Source organism: Bison bison, unplaced genomic scaffold (assembly GCF_000754665.1).
Source record: "Bison bison bison isolate TAMUID 2011002044 unplaced genomic scaffold, Bison_UMD1.0 scf7180017864180, whole genome shotgun sequence".
In the NCBI taxonomy this organism is placed as follows: domain Eukaryota; kingdom Metazoa; phylum Chordata; class Mammalia; order Artiodactyla; family Bovidae; genus Bison; species Bison bison.
Window position 1 is genome coordinate 6,447,074 of NW_011494752.1, and position 22,408 is coordinate 6,469,481.

The 22,408-nt window shown below is 39.1% G+C and overlaps 1 protein-coding gene across 2 annotated transcripts in view; it reads left to right on the top strand.

Moving 5' to 3' along the window:
* Positions 1–22,408, top strand: part of KAT7 (K(lysine) acetyltransferase 7) — a 34,574-nt gene that overhangs the window by 5,640 nt on the left and 6,526 nt on the right. Inside the window, exons 3-11 of one of the 2 annotated variants that reach the window (XM_010842770.1) lie at positions 1,714–1,890; positions 3,006–3,245; positions 7,611–7,693; positions 10,572–10,661; positions 12,106–12,204; positions 14,337–14,447; positions 16,121–16,312; positions 21,678–21,767; positions 21,982–22,122. In XM_010842770.1, coding sequence (XP_010841072.1) covers positions 1,714–1,890; positions 3,006–3,245; positions 7,611–7,693; positions 10,572–10,661; positions 12,106–12,204; positions 14,337–14,447; positions 16,121–16,312; positions 21,678–21,767; positions 21,982–22,122 — 1,223 coding nt within the window. The remainder of the gene's footprint in view (positions 1–1,713; positions 1,891–3,005; positions 3,246–7,610; positions 7,694–10,571; positions 10,662–12,105; positions 12,205–14,336; positions 14,448–16,120; positions 16,313–21,677; positions 21,768–21,981; positions 22,123–22,408) is intronic. The other variant, XM_010842772.1, reaches the window with a different exon arrangement.

The window sequence follows — 22,408 nt, forward strand, 5'->3', positions numbered from 1 at the left end:
TTCAGAAAGCTGTAGTGGATCAGACACCTGCAACAGGCCACCAAACAGTGAACGTGACCTTTTTTTGATGCAGGTTTGGCTTTGGGAAGTGCTTTGGAGCTTCTCTGTCCAGCCACTAACCTGGTTGGTCGCTGGTTGTTGTATAAAATCCACTTTTCGTCGTCAAGTCACAGGTGATAATCCAATCGATAAATGGTTCCTTGTTGCATAGAGAAGACAACACTTCAAAATGACAATTTTTAAAATTTTTGGTCAGCTCATAAGGCACCCACTTACCAAATTTTTTCACGTTTCCAATTTACTTCAAATGCCAAATGACTATAGAGAGTCAACGTTGACTTCTTGGGCAATTTCTTGTGTGTTCGTAAGAGGATCAGCTTTGAAGATTGCTCTCTATTGGTTGCTGTCACTTTCTGATGGCCAACCATTGCATTTCTCATCTTGAAGGCTCTTGTCTTCCTTTGCAAAACTTTGTGAACCACCACTGCACTGTATGTTCATTAGCATTTCCTGGGCCAAGTGCATTGTTGATGTGTGAGTTGTCTGCTGATTTATGACCGATTTTGAGCTCAAGTAAAAAAATTGCTTGAATATGCTTTTTGTCTAACATCATTTCTATAGTCTAAAAATAAACAGCAAGTAATAAGTCATTAGCAAAAAGATAAAGCAAGAAACGTGCATTAAAATGATGTATAACATAACCACATTTATTTAAGAATGTATTCCAATATCAAACAGCAAAGTTCAGCAATGCAAAACGACAGTTACTTTGGCACCAACCTAATACCTGAGCACTTAGTCTCTCTAGTAACACTTTATCACCAGTAAGTTACACAACTCCTGAGGACACCATTCACACTATGATTCATGTTACATGGCCCTTTCTAAAACAAAATGTAGACTACATTGTAAATGGAGCCCCTTGGAGATATGCAAACTGAAAACTGAGCTGTGTGCTAAGTTTTACAGGAGAGTTTGAGAATTTCAGTTTTATTTGAAGAATCTGTAAGATTTACATATTAGGATCTTCTGTTGTTTAAAATAGACTTTAACTTCTGAATTGCTTTTTTTCCTGTAAGTGTCTTCAGATTGGAGATGTAAAAGAACTATTGGCTGCTTCAGAATAGATTTCTGCATCCAAAAATTTTTAAAGTTGTATCCCTGCCTTACCCTTTATGAATCTAGTATTATTTTGCTTTAGAGTGTCAGACAGGGTAATCAGGAAGAAAGAAAGGTCCTTTAAGAAAGGAAATATTTGTGTATTGTTATATCTTTAGTAGTAGAGTATCTCTTTTCTGGTGGGTTAAAGGAAGAAAGAACATGTAGCTAATATTTATAAAGCACTACATTTAGATATCTAAGGATCTTATTAAGTCCCTTATATGATTTATTTCACTTATTTCTCACAGCAAATGTGTGAGGAATGTGTTACTAGTATTTTCCCATTTTTTTAATAGATCAGGAAATAGGCTTGGAGAGATTAACTTGCCCAGTATGCCCATCTAGTTAGTATGATGAAGTGGAATTGAATTACATTCAGCCTTGATTCCAGTGCCTAAGCCATTAATTCTGTGCTGTACTGCACCTCTCTACCATCTCTATGTTGCTTATATGTAGGAGAACCTACATGCTAATAAGTCACACTAATGGAATATAAAACAGATTTCTTTCTTTTTTGTTTAATTGTTTTATTATTTTTAAAATCGGGATCAGATTCCAGTCCTGTTCGAAATTTGCAGTCTTTTGGCACTGAGGAGCCTGCTTATTCTACCAGGAGAGTGACCCGTAGTCAGCAGCAGCCTACTCCAGTGACTCCGAAAAAATACCCGCTTCGGCAGACTCGTTCATCTGGCTCAGAAACTGAACAAGTGGTTGATTTCTCAGATAGAGGTGAGTGGGTATGGGTGATTTGGACTCATTACAGAGAGGATCTAATCAGTTTCCTCTTAGAAGAGGCTTGGAGCCACTGCAGATAGATGCCCAGTACAAAATTCAGCTAGGTGATTGCTGTTTGTCTGATTCCTTTCTTACCTCTTGCTGAGGACAGTTTGATACTCTGCTACTCTTGAGGTCCAGAGTAGCTGGAGTATTATTTGATCTGGCTTGCAATAGGCAAAAGAAACTGACGACCTCTTACTGACAGATAAAGAAGGCTTAAAGCAGATTTTCTTGCAGTCATGCTTATGGGTCCATTTATCTCTGAAGTTCTGAGGAGGAATGACTGTCAGTAATGGGGAATGAATGGTAGGCTATTGAGGTTGTGATTCACCAGGCCAAATTAGAGGCCTTAGAGCAAAGACTATGGACTACTGAACTTCTAACCTGCCAACATGGTCTGTTGGTTTGATGGCATCATATTTACTTTCTTAAAAAAAAGTGGCCAGTATTTGAAAAAACAAAGATTCTATGTAAAAACATGAGTTACTAGTTTCTTTTAAAAAATGGAAAGCTCTGGGAACGTTAGGTGGCCATTCACTACATAATTGACTGGAACTGAATAGTAGTTATCCCTTTGAGAGAGACAGTCGGCTCTTGATTTGGCCTTGCTCAGCACTAGTAGGCATTTGGTTTGCAACACCTGATTCAGAGTCAAGTCCTTTCACACTCACACCAGGTATGTTCAGTGTCATCCAGAAAGAATCATTTTCATTTATATTCCATTCTATGTATCTCCCAGCAAGAGAGTAGGATGATAGTGTTTTTTAAAAGTTTATTTCCATCCAGGTTTGATTATTCATGATTTGGGGCTTGGGAGAAGCACAAATTAGTGAAATGTATCATGTAAACCTCAAATGGAATTTTAGTCAGAATTTAAAGTTGCAGAAGAGGAATGCTGTTATTAGTTTTTCTTCATTTTGCATTTAGTTTTATGGCAGATAAATGGCAAAAGTTCCTGGTTAAATCACAGGAAGAGGATCTTGGGAAGCCTGTAAACTCTTCTGAATATAATAACCCTATAAGTAAAATAAACTCCATTCCTGAGTTTTACAATTGTTTTACTTTAGAAACTAAAAATACAGCTGATCATGATGAGTCTCCACCTCGAACGCCAACTGGAAATGCCCCTTCTTCTGAATCTGACATAGACATCTCCAGCCCCAACGTGTCTCACGATGAGAGCATTGCCAAGGACATGTCCCTGAAGGACTCGGGCAGTGATCTCTCTCATCGCCCCAAGCGCCGCCGCTTCCACGAAAGCTACAATTTCAATATGAAGTGTCCTACACCAGGCTGTAACTCCCTAGGTAAGTGTGCCTCCACGTCATGACACCATGGATTGTGTGATTTTCTTTCTCTCTGGAATTAGGATCACCCATAAATGTTTAGTGTTCATTACGACTTAGTTTCTTAGGCTCTTCAATGACCACTGCTTAGAATAACACTGAATTGCTCACTTGGATAAAAGCATTCCTGCTTCTTGGCTTATTGTCCATAATAACAGATTTGGTTACAAGGAAATTAACTATGATGCACCATTCAGTTTATTGAGAACTCTTCCCAGTGAAAAATTCTTTAATTTTTCCAACAAAAACAGAACGTCAGTTATCTCCAAATACCTCATTGTATGGTACATAGTTCAAGCGTATCGAGGACTAATAATAGAGTGTAAGGTGAATAAATTATGGTTGTATGGCCATAGCTATTAAGGAAATGAGAAAAACATTTTTTGGTCAAGAGGCACTGAAAGTGAGGAGTATAGATGAGACCCTGACCTTTTGTGACTTTAGTAGTTTTAGGTCTTGTGGCTTTGTATGCTTAGAAGTATAAACTAGATAAATATTTCTTCTCAGATAGATTAATTATATCATTGTTTCCTTAAGAGTTATTTTTTCTCCTTACTGAGGGATTCTAGTAATGTTTTAAAAATCTTACGTGTGTTCTTTAAGTGAGCTTAGGTGCAGATGTTGGTCTAAACTTTTGTCTAGAGTTGGAAGGTGCTGATTGGGAGACAATGAGCCTCTCTTTCTGTCTACCAGTTTAGCCTTTGAATGTGGCCTCCAGGTTCAGAAAAAAGGTAGAACAGAAAAAGTTGCTGCTTTGCAGACTACCAGTATGTTTTCCCTAGTATTTAATTACCAGCAGTTTCTTAGGTAATTTCAACCCATCAAATGCATAACTAGAGCAGAGTTCCCCTGGATGCTATACCAGTTGTTACTTGAGGTAGTTGTTTCAGGCCTAAGTCAATTTCCTTGAGATAAATAATGAAAAACTAAGAATAGATGGTATTATACAAATACTAATGCAAGAGATAGCTAATATACTTTAAGAGGATCTCCTTGCCACACAGCAAGAGAAGGAATTTTCAACTCTGCTTGTTGCTGTCCATGCATCCTTAAATTGTTCCATTTATTTTATGTACTGTTTAACCGGTCATTCAGTGCTTACTGAATGTTTTCCTGTTCCAGGCACTGTTTTAAATTCTGGGGGTGGAGTTGTGAACATGTCAAATTCCCTACCTCTTGTAGCTTGTGGTCTAACTGGGGAAGACAAACAGATGTATAACACATAATCCGCTAGAGATGTGTGCTGTGAGGGTAGGATACTGCACCTGCACACGAGCGTGCCGTGTAGGGACAGCCACTCTGATACGCTGATACGTGAGCAGAAACCTGAAATAAGTGAGAGAGTGAGCCATTTGAGTCTGTGGGAGAGAAGCATTAAGGGCACAGGGCACAGCAAGTGGACAGGGTCTGGGGCAGGAGAGTGCCTAGCCACCTTGAGTAATGCTTTAGGGGCCAGTGTGCCTGGGTATATAGACCAGAATGGGGAGGAGGAGATGAGGTTAGAGTAGGGGTCTGATTTAAGTGTTATTTATGCCCTGAACTCAGTACTCTGAATGTGGTAGACCAGAGGGTAAATATAAATCTTTTGCATCATAGGGAAGTTTACTTTGACTTTTGGTTTTAATGTCTGGCAAAGCTTGAAAAGTATGAACTTGAGCTTCTGCAATGATCCTTGATCCTGTTCCACTCCTCGTCTTAGCCAAAACAATGTCATTAGGTTTGAGGGTGGGGTGTGTTTTTTTGGGGTTTTTTTTTTTTGGTAATTTTGGTATGAAAGTATGATGTGCTTGTGAAAAATTAAAACCCTTTAGGAGGGCTTGATTGCTAAGTAAAAGTTCTCCTTTATTCATATCCCCAGAATATGTCCTAGATATAAAAACTGCTATTGGTAGTTGTGTATGAATACTTCTAGTAAGTTCCTATACATACATAACACATGTATATGCGCACATATATTTCTTTCTCTGTTGTTATTTATAAAAAGGAATATAAACAATGGTTGGTTTGACATCTTAGATATTTTACATTGTTGGCACTCAGCGGTCCCTCTTGTTTAAAGAATATAGAGAATTCCATTATATTTGAAAGTTCAGAAATTACTTGAATTGCCCTGTATTGATTGATATTTATATTGTTTCTCCTTTTTTAGCTTTTAAAAGCTATTTAGAACAGGACTCTAATTGATAGCCTTGTATGTATATATATTTTAGTGTCTTTCTAGAAATCTACTGGATGAATTCATAGCAGTGGAATTTGCTAGGTTAATAGAACAGCTATCATTTATAAACTTTTAATACAGGCAGATTGGTTTTAGTTGACATATTATAAAATAAAACAAACTTGAATAATTTATTTAGAAGTTACAGATAGATGCATAATATCTAAAAGGCTTGCTAGAGCCATGATACTTTACATTTTGTACATAGGTTTTGATCACTGAGGGTAGTTTTTGGTGTCTAAGATAAATGTGTGGATCTCTAAGATTGCATTTTTAATAATATGTGCTGTGCTGTGCTAAGTTGCTTCAGTTGTGTCCAACTCTGTGATCCTATGGATGGTAGATTGCCAGGCCCCTCTGTCCATGGGATTCTCCAGGCAAGAATACTGGAGTGTGTTGCCGTTTCCTTCTGCAGGAGATCTTCCTGACCTAGAGATTGAACCCATGTCTCTCTTATATCTCCTAGATTGGCAGGCAGGATTTTTAATAATATAGTCTTGGAGAAATGGCAGCCTGCATATTATTATATTAACTCTTGTTCTTGGGTATGTGTGCTCAGTCATGTCCAACTCTTTGTGACCTCTTGGACTGTAACCTGCCAGGCTCCTCTGTCTATGGGATTTCCAAGCAAGAGTATTGGAGTAGGTTGCCATGTCCTCCTCCAGGAAATCTTCCTGACCTGGGGATCAAACCCACGTCTCTTACATCTCCTGCATTGGCAGGAGGGTTCTTTGCCACTAGTGCCACCTGTAAAGCCCTGTATTAATTTTCCTATCCTGCAATACTTGCACTGTTTTTACCCTTTATTTGTTTATTTATATATTTTTTGGCCGCTCTGCCCAGCTTGTGGGATTTTAGTTCCTCAACCAGGGATCAAATCTGGGCCCTTGGCAGTGAATGCAGAGTCCTAACCACTGGACCACCAAGGAATTCCGTGTTGCTGCTGCTGCTGCTAAGTCACTTCAGTCGTGTCTGACTGTGCGACCCCATAGACGGCAGCCCACCAGGCTCCCCCGTCCCTGGGATTTTCCAGGCAAGAGCACTGGAGTGGGTTGCCATTTTCTTCTCCAAAGCATGAAAGTGAAAAGGGAAAGTGAAGTCACTCAGTCGTGTCCAACTCTTTTGCTACCCTTTAAAGCTTACTCTCTAAATCTTGTGTAATTTTTAAATCTCTTTTAAATGTCTCCTTTACTACAAATTAAATGTCTTTTTTCCATGAAAGAAAGAATTTTGTAGATTTGCAGCTTAACTTAGCTAATTTATCTCATTAGCATTGTCTCACCATCTGTCTCAGTCTTAGATGTTTGATGAACGTTTTGATTGAAGAGACATATAAAAATGAAATAATCAATTACCTGTGTATTTTCACAAACCATGTGAAAAACAGAAAAATAAATACCCCTTTAGATAAAAAAGAGCTTTCTGTATTGTCTTTTCTAGTATTTTTCCTTCTTTCCCTTGCACAAACTACCTGTTTAAAAGTTTGATTATGTATTTTAAAAACGAAGTAGTAATAATTTAAAAGTTTGATTATAAAAGAAGCCTAAATCTTTAAACAAAATCAGCCACCCCTCCACAAAAATGAATATATTTAATCTGGTCCAAAATTACCAAAGTATATTTCCTCATATGTTAGAAAAGACCACTTCCATCTCCATCTTCTTTTGATTATTGTAAGAAGTTCAATTTAGATTGGATAACATTGCACAATAGAAACCACACTTATTAAATATATGACTTGATCAATTTAGCATAGGAAAGTTAAGTTCTACCAAAAGAAAATATTCTTGCTTATAACTTTGTGCCTTTTAAGTAAATTTATGGGTTTCTGACATTTTGGAATTTGAGAACTACGTGATCAGAAAAGAAGGAACTACAATTTATATTGAATATATGCAAATATGTTCAGAGATGGTTAGGTCCAACCTGTAGAAGAAAATAATTTATTGTGGGTGCAAGTTATGACCCTTGCCTTTGATGGATTTAATCTGTAATCAGACATATACTTGATAAAAATGGTATCGTAAAAAGGTTTATTTTAGTGAAAACTATTACTTTCCAAGCTTAGATCTTTCATCTTGAGGTTAAGTTTTTTCTTCTTTTAACAGGACACCTTACAGGAAAACACGAGAGACATTTCTCCATATCAGGATGCCCTCTCTATCATAATCTCTCAGCTGATGAATGCAAGGTAATTATATATTGTCGTTTATTCACCGTATACTTATTGAGTGCTTACCGTTTGCCAGGCACTTGGCTAAACAATGGGGATACAGTGTGAACAAGATGGGCAGGGTCCTTGTTCTTACATACTAGTGGAGGAAACATTATGAAACAGCTGTGTTTAAAGAAAGGAAAACAGACTAATGAAAGGATTATTGTCTGTAAGGAGTGCTTTGAGAGAAATTAACAAAGGGATTATCTATGAAATATTTGGAACGTCACCCTCTAATTGCATCAATATTTTCTGTTGAAAATTTTCTTCAAAGATTGCTAGGGACCTTTTCCACAAAGGAATAATTTGCATAAATATGTGGTCTCAGTATTTATGCATTAGTTTCTCTTACAAATCTGTGAAGGTATTTTACTTTTTAAAGGTTTTTCTAAATTTTCTTCCTCTATGTCTACTTCTATGGAATACTTCTCCTTTTTGTTACTCTCAATCATACCTACTCTTGGCTAATTCTTGTCTTACAATCTTGAAAAATACAGTTCTAAATAACTTTTGGAATTTGAAATAATGGATTTAAGAGTAGAACCTAAGACCCTATTTTGTATGTGTCTGTCTGGATTGTTGCTACCAAGGAGAAACCAAAAAACGAATTATGGACAAACAAGTTGAAAATGTTATTAATTAAACGCATTGCTCAGGTAGTATTTGGATAGGGTATCCAGGTTGGTTAGACCAAAGTATTAATTGTTGCTTTTGTGGTGATTATTTTGCTAACAAGGCCAGTATGACAGGTTTGTTCCTGTCTGGGCCAGATTCCTCCTGAGAAAAATGAGATTCCCTAGTTAACGTTAATCCTCCCTGATTCAGGAATGTGTTCTCTTATTTACAAGTGGACCACAGGAGAGAAAGCTTTTTTATGTGTTGTGTTTAGTCTTTCAGTAAAGCAGTATACTCTCGGTACTTGACGTGAATTTTGAGTATGTGGACCCTTACCCTTGTTTTCCTTCATCTCAACTTTCTCTTATAAGTAAGGCAGTTTATTCTGCTGACTGTAGAAGTGGTAGGTCTTGCCATTATCTTCATGTTAGTATGAGACCAGATCAAAACAGAAATAGCTCTTCCGTCTTCTCCTTCAGAAGCTGACAAGGCATTAGGTGCTTCTTTTTCTGAAAATAACTGTGATCCCTGTTTTTTTGGGGGAGTTGTCTGTTACTACTTGTCTTTAAATGTAATAATCTAATACTATGGATGGTTTTACATAAAAGTTTTCCTAAGGTATAAAATTGTTGGATGATAGAGAAAGACAATTTCCAGTTTGGGGAAGAAAATTTTGGAAAGAGAAACATATTTCTTGAACTTTACTCTTTTGTGGTCTCTGTTTCAAAGGGAATCAGACTCAGGATAATCCATCTTTACTACTGGACCGTGTGGTTAGAGGATCAGGAGTATTTCTGAAAGATACATATTTTATTACATTTAGAATCTCAAATGGAAACATTAGACTAATTCCTCACATTTATTAAAAGCCCCAGAGTTTTTAAAATACTTGGCATGCACAGAATTACTCTGACTTTTCCGATAAATGATTGCAATCAGCAATATTACCATTTTTATTCAATCAAAAGACCGTATTCAGTGAGTGTACATTTTCATGGGGAGAGGTATAATCAACATAGAAAATTAGTATGAATTTTATTTAGTGGTAAACGTTGTGAGAAACAAAAAGACTAAACTGAGAGTGACTGTTTTGGAGGTGACAAGGTGGCACTGCTTTTGCTTGGGCTGTGAAGAAAGACATTTTATCTGAGCCGTGGGTGATGGCAAAGAGGCAGTTGTGTCTAGATGCTGAGTAGAAGGATGGGTAAGCTCAAAGGCTGTGAGGTGGGGAAAAAATGGTTGGGTTTGAAGGATGGAAAGTAGGCTAGTGAGGCTGAAATGTGATAGGAAATGAAGAAGTAGGATCCAGATCATGAAGGGCCTGTAGGCCTTGGCAAAAGGAGTATGCTTTTGTTCTGACAGCCATGAGAAGCATTCAGAGGGCTTTAGCAAAATACCAGAACACTTTTGAAAAATCACAGCTTGCTGGTATGTGGAGAATGAACTGGAGGGGGAAAGAGTTGACACAGGGTAGACTTGTGGGAAGGCCACTCTGAGGTTCAGGCAGTAGATGGTGGCTTGGACTGTTGGCAGTGGAGATGGTCAGAATTGGCTGAACTTGGGATGTGTTTTGGAGAGGGGCAGCCTGATAGACTTGCTGATGAATATCATGTGAAGTGGGAAAGAGAAGAATCAAACATCATTGATGTTCAAGTTTTTGACCTGATCGGTTGTTTAAAAAGTGCTACTATTTATTGCTATAGAGGAGTTTGGGGGTGGAGCAGATTTGTGGGAGAGTGTTAGTCGCCCTGTTTTGACCATGTTGAGTTTTAGTGTTGATGTGAAATAGGGAGTTGGATATGAGTCCTCACTGCCCAGTAGATGAATCTGAGACTGTTGGTAATTGAAGGTGGTTTATCTAAGGTCATAAATGCAGTTAGGTTTCCCTTTAGACTTGAAGTATCTAACCTTTTCTTTGTACTTCTTGACTCTGTTCTTGCACTTCCTCACACTTAGCATTGCACAGTGGAAAGAGGCTCAGAGTCATCAGACTTAGTTAAAATCCTAGCTTTACCACCATCCAGCTGTAATTATGTCACTTTCTGATTCTCAGATAATGGCTGAGAAAACAGAATATGAAGCTTGCCTTATCTGTTTCTTATACAGATTGAGCTAACGTGAAGACCCTTTGAAAGTGAAAGTACAGTGTAAATTCAAGGGATTACTGCTGTATTCTTACACTTTAAGTGAACATAGTTTTAGAAGCAGGTGGATTGATTGACGTTGTTGATGGTTGCAGGTGAGAGCACAGAGCCGGGATAAGCAGATAGAAGAAAGGATGCTGTCCCACAGGCAAGATGACAACAACAGGCATGCAACCAGGCACCAGGTACGGGCCTTGTTAACGCTCCGGCCGTTCACAGTTGAGAGCCGAGTCTTGGATTCTCTCTGCCCCATAACCATTGTAGCTATGTCCACTCCTCTTGTTTCCTGTGCTGCGTCTTCATAAGTGGTCTTCAGTCATAAACTTAGAAACAGTGCTTTTTCCAAATAGTAAATTTTCTAGAAACAAAACTTCTACCTCATAAATGAAGGAATCATGCTACTTGTGATAATAATAGGTAATCTTGATTATTTGCAAGATTATATTCTCTGCTCTATATCCTCATTTTCATCCACTTTCTAACCCATTATAATTTACTTTCAGGCCCCTCTACTCTGCTGGTATGTTTCCAATGGCACCAGTGACTTTTTCTTAGCATTGACGCTTGTTGATTATGTCATTTTTCTTCTACTTTTCTTTGCTGTTGGATTCCAAGATGCTGCTTTGCTCTAATCTTCTTGTCTCTCTGAACATTCATGCACGTTGATTATGCTTAATTCCTTGTCCCCTCCCCTGCCCCCGAATGCCTTTGGTGTTTTCTCTTGCTGTTTTTCGGCCTAGAACTCTATACTTATACCAAGAAGAGATTGTGTTTTTCCTTCAAGGCCTTGTGCAACTCTTAGCTGTTGTCGGAATTCTTCCCAAATCTTGTACCATTAATGAATTTCTTCCTCATGTATTCCTATTTGCAATGTTCTCAGAATGTTAGTTTAGGTTTTGGCACATTTTATATACTCATATCTCATCATATGGATGTCTGTTTTTGTGGTTAGATTATAAGTGGATAGCAGAGGAGGCATGGTGACGGGAAGAAGTTTGACTTTGGAGCCAGACAGGTCTGGATTTGAATACTGCGATTCTGTTACTCTAGCTGCGTGGTCTTAGGCAGGTCAGCTAACTTCCCTCAATTTTATTTCCTTGAATAATATCTACCTGGCAGTGTAGTCAGCTAAATTATGCATGTAAAGTACCATAAGTACCTGTCCTCAGTGCTTGGCAGGTAATAAGCACTCAGTAAGAGGTGGCTACACTTTTCTTCATTGTTTATCTTGGGTTCTATTCTTATTCAGTGTTTAAATTTTTATTCATTTTCCGTATCAGTGCTTGGAAAGCAGTAAGCATTCAATAAATGCCTAATGAATTGAAATGATCTTGATTTTATTCCTGTTGTTCCATCCTTAATCTATATTCCATTTGGATTAATATTAAAGTAAGTACATTTCCTAAACTCATCTTAACTGACAGGGTAGTGGTCTAGGTGATGAGGGAACCCCATTTGGAGTTTAAAAATTAACTGCAGCATTCACAGGGTGGCTGTAATATACTTCACATCCCACCCTGACCGTTTTTCCCTCTACCCTTTCTTTGGTGTATGTTACTTTCGTTTAGAGACTTAATTACATAGTGAGTTTTCTAGCTAGCTTCTCGATTTTCTCCTTTTTCTTTTTAGGCACCATCAGAGAGGCAGTTGCGATATAAGGAAAAGGTTGCTGAACTCAGGAAGAAAAGAAATTCTGGGCTGAGCAAAGAACAAAAAGAGAAATATATGGTGAGGATAAGTTAAATATTTAATAGCATGAACTCTTGCTATCACATTTGATTCCTTTTGGTTGCTAAGATTCTGCTTTTCACACTTGCCATTTAGTATGCTCTGTAACAGGACTCTTTGGCAGTTAGAGTTCACTGTATATATAATTCTCCAACAAGAGTGGAACTGGGCGTCCTCAAAAAACAAATACTGTTAGAATTTAGATTAAGAAAAGATAGAATCTTCTAGTTTATAAACCTCACTTTAGGTTTAAAGGGTTAAATTTTCTTGTTTGAACAAATACGATGTTAACGATAAGGAAGAATATTCAAGCCAAGCATCAGTCCATGTCTTTAAATGAAAGAATAAAATACCTACACAATAAAAGGTTTTAATTGGGTGATATATAGTAAATCTTTTTATAGTTTTTTATTTTTCTAGTTTTAAAAATAGTGTACATTTATGACTTCCGTGGTGGTCCAGTGGTTAAGAATCCACCTACCAATGCAGGGTACATGGGTTCAATCCCTGGTCTGGGAAGATCCCATATGCCTTGGAGCAGCTAAGCCATTGCACCGCAACCACTGAGCCTGACTGCTGGAGCCCGTGCTCTGCAGCAGGAGAAGCCAGTGCAGTAAGAGGCCCCGCACCTCAAGGAAGAGTAGCCCCTATTCCCTGCAGCCAGAGGAAGTCCATCCCAGCAGCCAAGACCCAGCTGTAGAATTGGGCTTTCGGGTGAAAATTGTGTGCTTCCCCTCTGTCTTGTTCAGTATTTTTATCTACAGGTTGGGTAGAGATGTAATAATATGATAATACCATTTATTAAGTGCTTATGTGCTAGGCAGGCACTGTGGTTATGTTGCTCCCATAATCTTTGTTACAAAGATGGGTGGTATTTCAGCTGTTGTATAGATGGAAAACTGAGATTTAGATTATGATTTTCCCAGAATCATAAAGGTAGAGAGTGTCTGAATAAAAGCTCCTGAAATTTACCTTACATCTGCTTTCTAGTTTGGGCTGAACCTTCCTGGTAAAAAAGTACTGGATAGGATTTTTTAAAGCTTTTTTAAAAAGTACACAAAACTAGAAGAAATACTTAGAACCCAAGGCTTAGATGACAGAACCCCAAATTAAAAAGATATCCATCAAAGGGGCCCAGATAAGCCAGAAGAAATTTTAATAGGGGTAAAAGTACTGGTGAGTGGTTTCTTCATATGCTAATATATGAGTAAGGTCTACAGCATTCTTCCTGGAATGAGCCTTCTGATCCTCTTAGCCATTATCTTCTACTATCTTCCGATCCTCTTCACCTTCTGCTAGGAGGCGGAGTCTAAGAAGGAGTGGGAAGGGCTAGAATTGAAGGTTAAAAGGAAAGTTGCTCCTTTGGATTTTCTTTCTTGTGTATGGATACTTGTGTACTGACTGCTATGGTAAGATTTGATATTATTTATTTAAAACTGGATTATTTTTATGATTCTAGTTTTCAATGACTGTTCCCTCTTTTGTACTTGCTTAATATTTAGTAAAGCATTTCTCAAGGAAGCTAACCTTTTTTCCTGTAGACTTGGACTGGAGTTCCTAAGTGGGAGTATTCCAGTGCCTTTGGTGGATTGTGTTATGGTAGGTGCAGCAATTCAAGGGAAAGAGTTTACAAAAGCCTGCTTAGTCCAGCTGCTCCTTCCTACCTGTAGATTTTATTTTCAGCCTAAAATCTTAGAAATGAAGGCTTAGAGATTCTAGTTTTTATTTGGTTTTGTTTTTAAATGATTATCCAACTAGATCTCAGGATTCTAGAAGTTGGTAGTGCATTTGGGTTTTGTTATATTTTATTTATTTGTTTTGCCATGCACATTTTCAGAGGAAGAAATGGAAGCATAAAATTCTGAAGAATGAAACTCCCTTTAGGGGTGGTTATTAGGACATTTCCTTTCCAGGTTCACTAGAGTGGGTAGTGGGTATCTTCTGGAATTAACCTGTCTGATAGTTTGTTTTGTACTTGATCCCTAGTGCCTAGTATAATGGCTGGCAAATATTAATAGTAGGTACTAAATAAATAGGTATGGTTATTCTTGGCCCTCTGATTGGCATCCGTTGAAATGCAATAGGTTAAGATCTTAGAAGCAGAAAGTATCATGCTCTGGTTATTTTCCTAGGAACACAGGCAGACCTATGGGAACACTCGGGAACCTCTCCTGGAAAACCTGACGAGCGAGTATGACTTGGATCTTTTCCGAAGAGCACAAGCCCGTGCTTCAGAGGATCTGGTGAGTATTAAAACTTCCAAGGTGAGGACCACTTGTGAGGGTCACTTGGAACTGCCAAGGAAAATTAGCACTCAGTTTGCTAGGGATTAAACATAACTTGCTGCTTGACTCTTTTTCCCTTCCCCCGGCCATCCTTATTTGAGACTTCCTTCCTATTGATATTTAAAATTAATTACCCCTCCTCCCTTCCTTTGTCCCTTAAAGTTTTCCCTCTCCACCTCAACTCCTGGAAGGACCTATTTGGTAGAGGTAGTTATCTGGGTAGAGCAGTAGGTGCCCCTTTGTGTCAGTTGGATAATTTGCAGTTCTGAGAAGCCCTAGACTGGAAGGTACCCCTCTCTGTTGTCCTCTTAACCTAAATAGGAACTCCCCTTTGTGGGATTGCTTCAGCCTTTCATTGCAGCTATAAAAGAATGGGAGAGGAATAATGATCAAGGTTGTTGTCAGATAGTTTAGATATTTAGAATCTTTATGTCCAAAGAAACTTAAAGTTTGTAAAGTGAATTTCCTCTTTTTTTTTTTTTTTTTAAATTATAATCGAATATTTTATTTAAGAATTCTGGATTCTGTAGCGGTCCATGGGCTGGTTGGAAAAGAATTTCCAGACATGAGGCAGAATGAGAGGAGAACAGAGTTTCTTAGAGTGGGAGATGTTATTAGAACAGCAGGCTGGCTCAAGGGAGAGCTGACCCCTTTCTTCGGCTAGTTGCCAATTTTTATACCCTCAAGGCAGAGAAAATTTCAACTGGAAAGGTGACATTAAGTGATTGGTTAGAATGTTTCAGGGTGGGTATTTTACCTAATGCAGGGTAAAGGACCTGGCTGATTTAGATCAGGAGGCTCATGGCAACAGTTGCTACTGACCTTGGTTAATTACAGAAATTTTTGTCCTGTGACCTTGGTATAAGGCTCCATAGAGGAGACTTGTTAAAATTTTGGGAGAGCCAGGGTTTGATCGCTGCCCTTGTTTAGGCTGGGCTACAGCTGCTGGTTTTCTCTATCTTACCCTGGTATTGAACATTTCCTAGGCCAGCTTTTTAGAGCTCTGTCTAATTATTCTTCAGAATTATTTCTGTGACTAACTCATAGCCACTGAGTGGGGACAGGTATTCAAAAATATCTTCTACTTTCTAGCTTTAAATTCCAGAATTAAAGCATCATCCCTGTTTCAAAAGTGTTTTTTAAAGGACCCAAGTTGAGAGCATGGCCAGCATGGGTGCATGTCATGCAGATCCATACAGCTTTCTTTATAAAAGCTTTTGCACATGTATGAAGCGCATTCTCGAGAAGCTTTTGTTTAGTTTTAGAATGTTTGTTAAGGTGTAGGGAGTTTGTGATAAATGGTCTTTTAAAATTCGATTTGTTTCAGACTGATAAAAAGTAAAATTTTACGAAGGGCTTGTTCTGATGTTCAAGAGATGAGGCCCAAGTGGGTAGGTAGCAGAGAAAAGCAACTCTCAAGACCTGTGCTCTGGGCAGTGTAGACAGTACATTTTCTCTAGCCTTCCTAGTGACCCATGCCCCCGTAGTCCTCTTCATTGCAAGTTTCTCATGAGCTAGAAGCCAGATATTTTTTTTTTCATAGCCAGTTGTGGTGGCATGCACACAGCTTACAACAATAGAAATGATTAATTCTTATCCTCCTTTAACTTGATTTCTTCTCTGCAATACAGGAGAAGTTAAGGCTGCAAGGCCAAATCACAGAGGGGAGCAACATGATTAAAACAATTGCTTTTGGTCGCTATGAGCTTGATACTTGGTACCATTCTCCCTATCCTGAAGAATATGCACGACTGGGACGTCTTTACATGTGTGAATTCTGTTTAAAATACATGAAGAGCCAAACAATACTCCGCCGACACATGGTAAGTTGTCCGAAGGTCCATGACCACAGTGGCGATAAGCTGTAGGATGTCTAGATCGTTGTTTTCCGGTTGCTCAGTCGTGTCCAGTGCTTTTCCACCCCATGGACAGCAGCACTCCAGGTTTGCCTCAAAGCTTCCCTTTTGCTCAAGCTCAAGTCCATTGAGTCAGTGGTGCCGTCTAACCATCTCATCCTCTGTCATCCCTTTCTCCTCCTGCCTTCAATCTTTCCCAGCATCAAAGTCTTTTCCAGTGAGTTGGCTCTTCACATCAGGTGGCCAAAGTATTGGAGCCTCCACTTCATCATCAGTCTTTCCAATGAATATTCAGGACTGATTTCTTTTAGGATTGATTGATCTCCTTGCTGTCCAAGGGACTCCCAAGAGTCTTCTCCAGCACCACAGTTCAAGAGCATCAATTCTTCAGCACTTGGCTTTTTTATTTTCCCCTCTCACATCTGTACATGACTACTGGAAAAACCATAGCTTTGACTATACAGAACCAGTCTGTTGTTCCGTGTCTGGTCTAACTGTTGTTTCTTGATCTGTGTACAGATTTCTCAGGAGGCGTAAGGTAAGGTGGTCTGCTATTCTCATCTCTTTAAGAATTTTCCAGTTTGTTGTGATCTACACAGTCAAAGGCTTTAGTGTAGTCAATGAAGCAGAAGTAGATGTTTTTCTGGAATTCTCTTGCTTTTTCTATGATCCGAGGGATGTTGGCAGTTTGATCTCTGCTTCCTCAGCCTTTTCTAAATCCAGTTTGTATAAATCTAGAAGTTCTCAGTTCACATACTGTTGAAGCCTAACTTGAAGGATTTTGAGCATTATTTTACTAGTATGTGAAATGAGTGCAAATGTGTGATAGTTTGCACATTCTCTGGCATTGCCTTTCTTTGGGATTGGAATGAAAACTGACATTTTCCAGTCCTGTGGCTAGTGCTGAGTTTTCCAAATTCACTGACACATTGGGTGCAGCACTTTAACAGCATCATCATTTAGGATTTGAAATAGCTCAGCTGGAGTTCTGTCACCTCCACTACTTCTGACTCCAGGATGTCTGGCTCCAGGTGAGTGATCACACCATTGTGGCTATATGGGTCATTAAGATCTTTTTAGTATAGTTCTGTTTATTCTTGCCATCTCTTCTTGATATCTTCTTCTGTTAGGTCCATACTGTTTCTGTCCTTTTTTATGCCCATCTTTGCATGAAATGTTCCCTTGGTATCTCTGATTTTCTTAAAGAGATCTCTAGGCTTTCCCATTCTATTGTTTTCCTTTATTTCTTTGCAGTGATTACTTTAGGAAGGCTTTCTTACCTCTCCTTGCTATTCTCTGGAACTCTTTATTCAGATGGATATATCTTTCCTTTTCTCCTTTGCCTTTCTCTTCTCTTCTTTTCTCAGCTATTTGTAAGCCCTCCTCAGACAACCACTTTGCCTTTTTGCATTTCTTTTTCTTCGGGATGGTTTTGATCACTGCCTCCTGTACAGTGTCACGAACCTCCGTCCATGGTTCTTCAGGTACTCTATCAGATCTAATCCATTATATCTGTTTGTCACTTCCACTATATAATTATAAGGGCTTTGATTTAGGTCATACCTGAGTGACCTAGTGGTTTTCCCTGCTTTCTTCGAGTCTGAATTTTGCAATAAGGAGTTCATGATCTGAGCTACAGTCAGCTCCCGGTCTTGTTTTTTGCTGGACTGTATAGAGCTGCTCCATCTTTGGCTGCAAAGAATATAATCGGTTTGGTTTTGGTGATGACCATCTGGTGATGTCCATGTATAGAGTCATCTCTTGTATTGTTGGAAGAGAGTGTTTGCTATGACCAGTGCATTCTCTTAGCAAAACTCTGTAAGCCTTTACCCTGCTTCATTTTGTACTCCCAAGGCCAAACTTGCCTGTACTCTAGGTATCTCTTGACTTCTTACTTTTGCATTCCAGTTCTTGATGATAAAAAAAGATCTTATAGGTCTTCATAAAACTGTTCAACTTCAGCTTCTTTGGCATTAGTGGTTGGGGCATAGACTTGGATTACTGTGATATTGAATGGTTTGCCTTGGAAACGAACAGAGATCGATCATTCTGTCGTTTTTGAGATTGCACCCAGGTACTGCATTTTGGACTCTGTTGTTGACTATGAGGGCTATTCCACTTCTTGTGAGGGATTCTTGCCCACAGTAGTAGGTATAATGGTCATCAATTAAATTCCCCGATTCCGGTCCTTTTTGGTTTACTTATTGATTTCCTGAGATGTTGATGCTCACTCTTGCCATCTCCTGTTTGACTGCTTCCAATTTACCTTTACCTTGATTCATGGACCTAACATTCCAGGTTCCTATGCAGTACTGTTCTTTGTAGCGTCGGACTTCATTTTTACCACCAGACACATCTACAACTGGATGGTGTTTCCACTTTGGCTCAGCCTCTTCATTCCTTCTGGAGCTATTTTGTTGCTCTTCTCCAGTAGCATATTAGACACTTACTGGCCTGGGGATTCTAGATTTTGACATCTTTCTAAATACCTCTCAGTGGTCCACAGAAATGGAATGAAGGCACAGGAAATTGAAAGCCGCATATTAGAGTCGGAGTATACAGCCTTTGGCAAGGCTGGTGCTGGGTGGCTCTGAAACACATGCTGTCATTTTCATCTCCCTGTCTTTTTCTTGCTGCCTGCTCTTCTCTGTTCCTGGGGTATGAATTACCTCTGCCCACAGTTTTTCTGACTCAAAGTGGATAAAAACAGATGGACTTCACTACACAGAACTGGGACAATGTGATTCACCTTTGTATCTCTAGCAACTAGCCTTGGCAATAAATGCCCCATAAATGTGTGTTGAAGGAACTCTTGCTTAAGAAAGACAAATTATGAAATTAACAGAATAGGTCCTTGGGTCAGCCTTTCCCATGAGTTGTTTAATGTTTGCTGGTTTCTGAACAGCCTTCTTGTTAAAATAGGAATAAACAGTTGAATCATTTTATTTTATTTTTTTACAAATGTATTCCTTACTTATTTTATAGTTTTAAGCCATTTTTCTTCTCCTGATTGTGGAATGAAAAGTCTTGTCTTGAATTTCTGCCGTGGAGCAGGGGTGGAGATTGGTCTGTAAGACGAGGAAACCTCTGTTTTTTCTTATTTCCATAGTCACAAGTGATTGTGGCTGTATCTATAGCCCAGCATTCCTATAGTTTCTGTCATAGTATTTGTCCCAGTTTGGTGCTAAAACTGCTTTTTTGTGTTCCCAGCTCTGGAGTACACTCTGGCCCAGAACCACCATTGCCAATTAAGACTGCAGTCTAAAGACTGCCCTTTAGACTGCAGCACAGTAGGCTCCCACTAGACTGGGTAGGGAAGAATGCTGGGAGTAGGGGCAGGTGGGTGATAAGTGAGGACTGGGCTTCATGATTGTAGACCATGAAGATAAGCTAATTCAGAGTTTGCTATGTGAAAGACTGGTATTTTTATTGATGTGAACTGCTTACTGTTTCTTTTTTCTTTCTGTTTATTTAGTGGTACTAACTAATGAAGTAGCCAAAAGGCAAGAAATAGTAGGGAGAGAAAACAAAGGGCCTATATATAGTCTGAGGATCGAGTAAACAGTCTGAATATTTGATAATAGCTACTGTATTATATAAGTTATAAAAATCAAATTTCACGGAATAGAAAACCTATTTTAATTCATACCTCTGAAGACTCTTGTTGCTTTAGGCATAATCACAGAAATGGGCTTTCTTGGCCTATTTGGCCAACAGTTTGGCTTCTGTTTCTGAACAGATAATGTTAGTTTGTTCACTGTTGGGAAGAGCCAACATGAGTAAAGGGGTGGAGACAGGAGCAAATCACAGGTGGAGCTCTCATTACTGAATGAATATGTGGACTTATATGTGACAAATTGGGGCATGCTTTTTTTTAATGACTATTTTATTTTTGACTCTGCTGGGTCTTCATTGTGGTGGTTTCTCATTGCAGAGCAGGGCTCTAGGCACATAGTCTTTAGTAGTTGCAGTGCCTGCGCTCTATCTAGAGTGCTGGCTCAGTAGTTTCGGCATGTGGGCTTAGTTGCCACGCAGCATGTGGGTCTCCTGCATTGGCAGGTGAATTGTTAACCCCTGGACCACCATGGATGCCCTTATGACTCTTTATTGACTAAAAGAGTCAGAATATAATTTCATAAAAAATATTCATGTATATGCTTTTTTTGTTGTTTAGTCACTCAGTCGTGTCCGACCCTGTGACTGCATGGACTGAAGCACACCAGGCTTCCCTGACCATCACACTTTCCCAGAGTTTGCTTAAACTCATGTCCATTGAGTTGGTGATGCCATCCAACCATCTCATCCTCTGTTGTCCTCTTCTCCTGCCCTCACTCTTTGCCAGCATCTTTTCCAGTGAGTCAGCTCTTTGCATCAGGTGGCCAGAGTATTGGAGTTTCAGCACCAGTCCTTCCAACTAATATTCAGGATTGATTTCTTTTAGCATTGATTGGTTTGATCTCCTTGCTGTCCAAGGGACTCTCAAGAGTCCTGTCCAGCACCACAGTTTGAAACCATCAGTTCTTCAGCATGCAGGCTTCTTTATGGTCCAACTCTCACAACTGTACATGACTATTGGAAAAGACATATGCTTTTTAATGATATTTTTTAAAGTATTTACATAAAACCTTTCAAAAAGTCACCTATTTACAGTAGTGGCTTCCCTGCATTAAATCTGTGAGCACTTGCAGGTGAGGAAAGGGGTACCTTGTGCCCTCTTGTGGCCAAGTTGTTGTCTCCCCACCCCCCACCCCAGCCCTGTCTTCCTGTTGCTCAACCAGGCTTCCTTGCCTATTTTTCTAAAGCCACAGAAGGACATGTCCTATTTCAGTATAGTACAACAAAGGGAACATTTGGAGACGGGGCATGGTTTGTATCACTGGGTCTGTTTTCTAATCTGAAAAGAAGACCATAATGGTTTAGGTGGTAATGAGAAGTTACTGGTAAAGGTGAGAGTACCTTTACTTAGCAACTCTTAAGCTGCTGGAAATAAGCTGCTTAAGAATTTCCTGTTGGCACAAGCCATTTTATAATAAGCCTGGGTATTTTTTATTTATCTTACTCTTACATAGTAGAATATCTAATCTCCTAGGTTGGAGCAGCGCCAGAAAATAATCCAGAAAACTTGTTCCAAACTACTATAAAAATCCAGAAATATATTGCAGTGAATTTAGAAGTCTTTGTTTCACTAAAAGAAAAAAATCCATTTTGCTGTCAGTTTGTCAGACTGTCCATCTCAGCTAACCCAGTTCAACCTGTGGTTCCTTTTCCCTTTTGAGCAGCAAGTCTTACTGGGAAGGATTGTTTGCCTGATGTGAATTCCATTCTCTTACAGGCTAAGTGTGTGTGGAAACACCCACCTGGTGATGAGATATATCGCAAAGGTTCGATCTCTGTATTTGAAGTGGATGGCAAGAAAAACAAGGTAAAAATGGTGATATCAGAAGAAGGGATGGAAATGTACTTTCACCAGTTTCAGAAATTTATCTCCAGCTTGTAAAGAAGATAGAACTTTTCTATTGGCCAAAATACAGTTTCTGCTTCATTAACAATAATGGCGTGATCATTAATTTTAGGCCTTTATCTGATAAGTATAAGAATCACATGCTGACACATAAATGCTGTTCCTTTACTTCCAGATCTACTGCCAAAACCTGTGCCTGTTGGCCAAGCTTTTTCTGGACCACAAGACATTATATTATGATGTGGAACCCTTCCTGTTCTATGTTATGACAGAAGCAGACAGCACTGGTTGTCACCTGATTGGATATTTTTCCAAGGTCAGCGGGATCTGGAGATTAAGAAGCTGATGACCAGAGCAGGGTAGTTGATGTTGGCATATGAAGCCTCAAATCACTGACAGAAAGAGGCGGTTCCCTGGGCATTGATGATTGCCCTTCTCTTAAAGGGTGGCAGGGGGTGGGGTGGACATCCACGTATCAAAGATTATTTAATGAAAATGTGCAGTCTTTATGAAAAGCTTTTGGTTTATTCATTTCTGGACTTGTGGGTTGAAGCTGCCCATTAGTTGCTGGCCAGCACCCGGCCTCCTAACCCACAAGCCCA